This window comes from Lepidochelys kempii, chromosome 11 (assembly GCF_965140285.1).
Source record: "Lepidochelys kempii isolate rLepKem1 chromosome 11, rLepKem1.hap1, whole genome shotgun sequence".
NCBI lineage: Eukaryota > Metazoa > Chordata > Testudines > Cheloniidae > Lepidochelys > Lepidochelys kempii.
This window is the reverse complement of record NC_136390.1, coordinates 22,451,831-22,459,553: the sequence shown is the minus strand read 5'-3', so window position 1 is coordinate 22,459,553 and position 7,723 is coordinate 22,451,831. Positions and strand designations below refer to the sequence as shown.

General features: G+C 37.2%; 1 protein-coding gene across 8 annotated transcripts in view; it reads left to right on the top strand.

The window, feature by feature from the left end:
* The first annotated feature begins 731 nt into the window (after positions 1–731).
* The window catches only part of LRP1B (LDL receptor related protein 1B), a 1,329,376-nt gene continuing 1,322,384 nt past the window's right edge, over positions 732–7,723 (top strand). For all 8 annotated transcript variants that reach the window (XM_078847919.1, XM_078847920.1, XM_078847917.1 and 5 more), the window contains exon 1: positions 732–1,022. In XM_078847919.1, the coding sequence (XP_078704045.1) occupies positions 941–1,022 (82 nt within the window). In that variant the 5' untranslated portion in view covers positions 732–940. The remainder of the gene's footprint in view (positions 1,023–7,723) is intronic.

Here is a 7,723-nt window from a genome sequence, read left to right as displayed (position 1 = left end):
GTCAGCTGTTGTAAAGAGGCACCAATAGCTAACCAAAGCATGCAAATCCCTCTTTGGATGCCAACTCTTATTTCCCACATATAATGGTAAAGAGTTTTCTAATGGTACCTTCATTTCTTTGGCTAACAGGTAATGCCTTGTTTGTTTGTTTGCTTGCTTGTTTGCTGAATCACTTAGTGTGATACACAAGTCCTCCTGAGGTTTGTGTTTGTATAGTTTTAAAAAAAACCCCTCTTTTTATTTCATTTTTGCTATTTTCTCTCGCTGAGGCAACCATTTTCCTCTTGAACAGAACTGAGTTACTTCACTCCCTGTTCATCCTCTACTAGATGCAAAACTAAAATGTGCTACTTCTAGAAGAGGAAGCTATGAATGATCTGAGGCTATGAATGATCTGAGACCCGGCTTGCCATTAGGGGAAGAGCAGAAAGGCTTAGCTGTTGGATACAATGCAAAAGCCTCCCCTTTCTAAATGTCCAGATCCCAGCAGAATATTGAGAGCTACTTCCCTTTCAGGGAGACAGAAATAATTGTGATTTGTAGTGTTTTCCATTTGCAGGGGTATTTTCCTGTTGTGTTAAATGCCTCTTATTAAGTAATAGAGGTGATTTATGTGGACACCAAAACGGTCTGTGGTAGATTCTGTGATTAATCAGTGAATTCCCATCCTCTGGTATCTCTCACTGCCCCTCTTGCGTGATGTAAGATCAGACGTACTCTGCATTGAAAAGTCAAGGCACACAAGCTGCTCTCACACACATACACCTCGCAATCCTGCTGAAAGCAGGGAGAAGGCGGGCAGGCTGGGCTCATTTAGCAGACGAATTCCCATTGACATTTGTAAATTACGCAGCTCGATTGCAGACTTGCTGCTGCTGATTTACTGAGTGCGCAGCCAAGCAGCCCCGGCAGAGGAGGACGCTTCAATCCGGCCACAACAATGTCTGAGTTTCTTTTTGCCTTAGTAGCGATCTCAGGATTATTTCCTGTTGCTAAAGTGCTGGCAGCGGGAGCCGATCGAGGTAAGGAGAACACTTTATTTTCCTCTGAGATGATTTGGGGAAGTGTCTAAAACTTCCTCCGGCAGCTCAGCTCAGCTGCATGGGACATTTGTCTCTGCCAATGCTTCTCGGGCTGTTCGTACAAAAGCAAAAAAATAAGATCAGGTAGAGAGACACGCAGCACGGAAAGTATCGTCCTGCGTGCACAGCGGACTGTGATTTGACTTAGCTGCCTTGTGACAGACTCTGCAGATGTTAGTATCCGATTTCACCCTCGTAGATGCGCTCTGCCTGCGCTGCTTATCGCAAGGCATTGCAAACCTTGGCGGTCGCTTCTTGTTAACGGTCACGCTATCTGCGAGCCTACCTTTCAGTCCTCAGCTTGTATTTCGGTAACTTCCTTGCCTGCTGCGAAGCAGCCTCGCACAAGCTGTGCTTGTCTCGGGGCTGATTTCCTGTATACAGACCGAGCCTTCTCGGGAAGGCACCTAGCGAGCTGCTGTGGCTAGGCACAGGACAATAGGTCACAATCTCCTCTCCCTACTTTCTATTGAAGCTTTGCAGCCCAGGCACTTGTATTAGCTTGAGATACAAAACAGCTTTACACTTTCAAGCGCAACTTCTCCTTCTTATGGTCTCCTCGGTAGGGTATGGCATTAATGAGCTAACGAAAACATTCAGAAGCAAGAATAAACCAGCGTTAGGTGAGCTTTCTAGCCAGAACGTGGGGTTTCTTTTTTAGAGCCTCTCTGAAGTTTTGTAACCCCCTCCCGGGCAAACACAGAGCAAAATGCACCCAGACCAGTAACTCAACCCGATCGATGTTCACATGGGCATAATTAAATGTATCCTAATGCCTTATGGAAACTTGGCTATTAAGATCATCTTATTTTGACTGATAATGCTCAGGCTTTTGGTCTAATTAGAAACAGATAAATAAACCTTATACCAATGTCAGACAGGAGGGGATGGGGAGAGAATGGATCACTGAATGATCTAATGACAGTGTTTATATGAAGGCAATTATGTATTGACTTTAAATTATTGCTTCATTATAACAAAAACCCAAACAACCAGGCATGAATTGTGATGCTTCTATCCTGTATAATACTTAGAAAATGAAGTATGTACTCTGTTAGAGATATATACCGACACAGAAACACACTGTATGGTAACACTAGCAGAGGGTTTTCTGTGAGTAGTTTTATAAGGCTAATCAGTGGTGAATTTTTGCAACTGCTGATTGGTTCTACCTTTCAAAGAAGCTTCTAAAACTATTTCCAGAAGTCCTTTTATTCAATTCCATTACGTTACCATCCATATGATTTTTGAACTTTATTTAAATGGTGTGAAGTTCATGAGGGGCTAAATAAAACTGCACAGCTAAGTAATAAAGAATACAGAACCTTTTAGCCAAGGCACTAAAATTAAGATCTTGAAAGATTTCAGAGTAGCAGCCCTGTTAGTCTGTATTCACAAAAAGAAAAGGAGTACTTGTAGCACCTTCGAGACTAACAAATTTATTTGAGCATAAGCTTTCGTGAGCTACAGCTCACTTCATCGGATGCATTGAAAGAGTAACTGTTTTCCTGTCTTAGGAAATCTTAGATGAAAGACGACAGAATCCCTTGGGCTGGAATTAAGTTGAACTGTTCTTTATTCTGACAGTATTTGATGCTATTAATAGACTGACTTTGCTATATGATGCTTGAATTAAATATTTTTAAAAGTAGGATTTAGGTCATCTTTGTATTTATTAAGCACATGAGTGTTATCATGTTGATTTGACTAAAAGTTGTTTTGGTAGATCAAAATTTATTAAATAGTAAAACCCATTAGATCAGATTGCTTTCTAGCTCCTTAGCCTCTAAACTACATAACTAATGAAATGAGACAGCATTAAATATTGTCATATTCAATTTGCTAGGAATGAATTAGATTTTATTATAAATGTAACTATATGATGTATTGAATTAGCATTATGAAACTTGGAGTGTTCTATATCATGCACATTGGCTACTGACTTGTTTACTGACTGTTTAAAACTCATTTGAACAAGTACAAATGGCTGTAGATAGCAGAAATTTGTGCCTGAAATAGACTATAATTCAACTACCAAAGCTGTTAAGTCAATGGAAATTGACTGGCTATCAGAAAATCTAATGGATGGTTCACACCACAAGCTGGAAAAGCAACCCCCTTGACTGGATAGCAAAGAGACAAGTATCACCGTGGGATCACAAACTTGCATATTAAAACATGCCATCATAAGATACAGGCTGACATTCAATATAATGCTACCTACATAGCCTAACACTAAAGGTTCTAGGAGACTCTGCTCAGTTTATGAATGGTACAAATGGTTTTTCTATGATTCAGTATTGTATATGGAGAATTTTGATCACACTAATGCCAGTTCGTTGGAAGAACTTCAAGAACTTTCCAAGATTTGTGCAAAATAGTCTGAGTACATTTCAAGAGCAGTAGCCTGAATACATCCGTGATCTTGTGAATAAAAACCTTAGCTATTAACCATTTTGTGAAACTGTACTAGAATCTAACCTTGTGTACCCTGCTCACTGTTGGAGGTTAGCAGATGACAATTGATTCATGAACAGAAGATTCTGATTTTAATTTTTGCTTTAATGTTTGTTTTTGTTATATAAATGGACTGTTGGCTTAAGTTATAATCAATCCAGTTTTAAAAAGGCAACATCATTCTAAAACATGCCATCCAAAAGAGTGGGATAAACCAGATTCACTTAGAATCAAGTAAGTCATCATATCATCATGACATGTCTTATCAAAGCATAGCGTGGTGCAAATTAAGACTTAAAAGACGTAGTGTTTAAAAATGTCAAATGTTCTCAACGTAAGCGCTTCAGAATGTACCACCCATGAAAATGGTATTACATTTTCATGTCAGGTAATGTTTGGGACATATTGCAAAAAGCACTGACTATATAGGTATTGGTTTTCTGTATTAAATGTTTAAAGTTTGTCAAACATGGTGGGTTGCAATTTATCCAAACTCTCAAATTTGGAATGCAGTAGTCACAGTGTTGACTGAAAGGGAACTAGAAAAATATCCTGGATTTTATCAGATCTATTCTGCCGCCAAAATGAGGTCCCTACTGCTCTATTTTATATAATAAATAATAAACGGTTAGAGATGAGAGAGAAGTTAGGGGAAAAGAAAGGAAAGGACAAGAGGGGGGACAATAGAAAGGAATGGAAAAGCATTGGGAGGAAAAAGAAAACAAGCTCTCTGGTGAAGAGGTTCATTTATTAATTTGGAAATGTCATTAGCTTTGGCTTAGTTTTCAATTGTAACATTTTAAAGGAAGTTCATGGAACTCCTCATTCTTGAGGTTCTCCTACCATAAAGCTAGATCTACTACAATAAATGCTGGAAAAATGCCTGATAACAGGTGACATGTCTGAGTACAGTACATACATTACCTGCTCTATCATAGATAGACAGAAGAGTTTCAGAACAAGTGGGTAGCTCCAGGAATTATGTTAAGAGTATCAGAATGGTCAGATGGTTCTGTAGTTTCAGAAGGCAATACTTAATGATTTCATCAATGAACTTTCTTGAAGGATGGTGAAAGGGACATGTGGCCGTCATCATCATGTCCTCCCCATAAATGTTTGTCATCTTAATGCCTCCCCTCACCCAACTGCAGGATTTTCACCTAGTCTGATGTGCCTAACTTTTTCTTTTCTGCTCACAGTGAGACATGAAAGCAGAATTTTTACAGAATCAGACTGATTCCCGAATGAGATGTCGGTTTACTTAAAACTCATGAATTACCACATAACTGAATCCATTGCACACAATTACTTTCCCCATCCCATTTTTAGTTTAAAAAGTATGTATTCCCCTTGGTGTTTTTTTTAAGCTATTCTGGATCCCAGGGAGGAGATCCAAGGATGGATTATCATGGAAACTACTCCTTTCTAGACTCATAAACCTCACCAGAAATCTCGAGTCCACGTACAAGGGAATTTACTGTTTGTTTGTTTTTTCCTAATGTCTCTTGGCCACCTTTAAAGTTTGGCAATACACTTAAATGTACGTGAACATGTAAAATTGCCAGGTTTAAGAGTCAGATGATTTCTGCTCTGAAACTATCTGCAAATAGTCATAATGAATGTGTTTTTTAAGCTTGACTCCAATCTCATTATTAATACGTTGCTATTTTTAAGTAGAACATGCAAAAACAGTTGTACTCTGCTCCTGCCAAATGGAGCTGCTCCTTGTCAATCAAGTGTGAAGTATTCTCAGTGGTCTTAAGACAAGCAAATTCAAATAAAGCTGTTTCAGTGCTTTAATATAGAGACGCCTCTTCTCATACTTAAATTTCTGTATCTCTGTTAATTGAGAGAGAGCAGTATTGTGCCCACAAAGGCAATGTTTACAAGGTCCTGGTGACCTTTTTCCAGTTGTTTACTATGAAAAACAGTTTTACAGAAAGCTTGGTGTGCTCCTAAGAAATGCATTTATCATTGGAGAAGTAAAGGTATCTAGAAGGGAGAAAACAGAAGGGCATTTAGGACAACAGTTTAAAAAAAAAAAAGAAATGCCTTAATGATGCAGTTGCAAAAGAAAATGAGTGAAAGATTTCCATAAGAATGTTTTTATTCACTAGTGCAATTGGTGGTAGGTAAAATGCATGTCTGCTCCCAGTTGAGTACGCAATTACATGTGCAAAATACTGCCATTTTCAAAACAATCAGGGAAGTGTGTGTGCAGTCTTGTTCATAGGCTAATTAACATGCATATCATTCCTAGCCATGTCCTTATTTGCGCGAAGCAAATAGATTTTAATAGATTTTTTTCCCTTAATTAAAACAATGTCAAAAAAGAAATTATAAAAGGCAAAAGTCTTAACATCAAAATATAGTAGAGAAATTTTGTTTTCCTCCAAACTCCTTCTTAATTCCTTAGAGGTTTATTCCTGCTCCAGATTAAGATACTGATCCTGCTAAAATTTACATAGATACTTAACTTTACTCACAGGAGTAGACCTCCTGGAGATTTTGGGACTATTAGCATGTGTACTAGCCTTAACAGAATAAGGGTTAAAATGCATCCTCTTCTCTTAATTTATTTTCAATGTATATTGAAAACCTATAGGGTTTCTTGGCATTTCCGCATGCAAATTGAGCAGCAGCTATATGGTATTTTTGGGCTGTGATTATATAATTTTTATTTGGGATGCTACGAATGAAAGTTATAATATGTGTAAGTGTTAATAGTTTTAGACAGTAGTAAGTTACATTTGTCTAAAATGTTACTGTACATACATTGCTCTGTTATCTTTTCCACTTAAATTGTGTGATTTCAGATGTTATTCTGTATTATCACTTTCCCAAAGGAAATAGAAAATAAGGTTTTCAGAATGAAATCTCTCCTTACTTTTTTTTGTAATTAATATCTAATTATGTTGAAAAATCCAGTTCCATTTTTAAATGATTGTACATACCCCAGCTGTCATTCAGTGTAACTATGCAATTGTTTATTTGCTCTTAAGCACCATCTATTGAAAAAGATATTAAAGCATGTGTATGTGCAGTTGTATTCCAGTTAAGGATTTAGTTGTCAACAATACAGATGAAAGCTACTTTGTACTTTTTGGTATCCTATTTCTAAAATGCAAAACTTTTTTTGTTTTTAATATATTTAGCAAAGTTAGATAACCAGAGGTCTAATTCTGAGTTCTTTTAAACCAGTCAATGGAATTACATGGGTACTTGACTTCAGTGGATGTACTCTTGGTTTACATTGGTGGAAGACCCTAATCCTGCATTGGGATTTGCTAGGAATGACAACTATAAATGGATGCAGCTATCCGTGCTAGTAGGTTTTGATACAGGATTGTGCACCAATGAATGCAATTCCAATTAAAATCAATGGACGTCTTTTAAATTTAATGGGAATTGCACAGGGTGATGCAAAGAAAATTATAAAAAGAAAAGGAGTACCTGTGGCACCTTAGAGACTAACCAATTTATTTGAGCATGCTCAAATAAATTGGTTAGTCTCTAAGGTGCCACAGGTACTCCTTTTCTTTTTGCGAATACAGACTAACACGGCTGTTACTCTGAAAGAAAATGATGATAAGCCATAAAATTTGCAGCCAGTGGTCTGTTGTTCACTATATTATTTGTGTGATTTTTAGATTGAAAGATGCTCACAGCAGGAAGTTTGTCTTCCTAGATACTTCCTAAAATACCAGGCACTCCTAGTGCACTTTTAAATTACATAATATAAAACATAATTACCTATATGTAAATACAAAGACTAATTCCAATTATATTTATTTTGTTTGTGACCTCTGTTGTGCTGAAGTGATTCTGTCAATTGATCCTCTGACCTTAGTAGAAAAGTGCATCTTTGAGATAGTAGGATTTAAACAGTAACCGATATTTGTTTTTGTAGTCATTAGACCTATCCAATTAATAGAAAGAGAGTTGCTTCTTTTGAATTATTGGATAATGGTAGTCTTTGAGAAAGGTACTTTGAGTTGTCATTGATATTTGGTTATACTATAGTATCGCTCTTTTTGTGGGGGCAGGAAAAATGGATCTTATTACAACAAAATGTCCAGCTACTAAATATAATACCTTATAATGTATTCTTATTATCAGTTGAATGTCCCTAAATAACGTTTCACACGCTGCTTCATCTTGAATGACTTGGCCTTCCAGCAGAA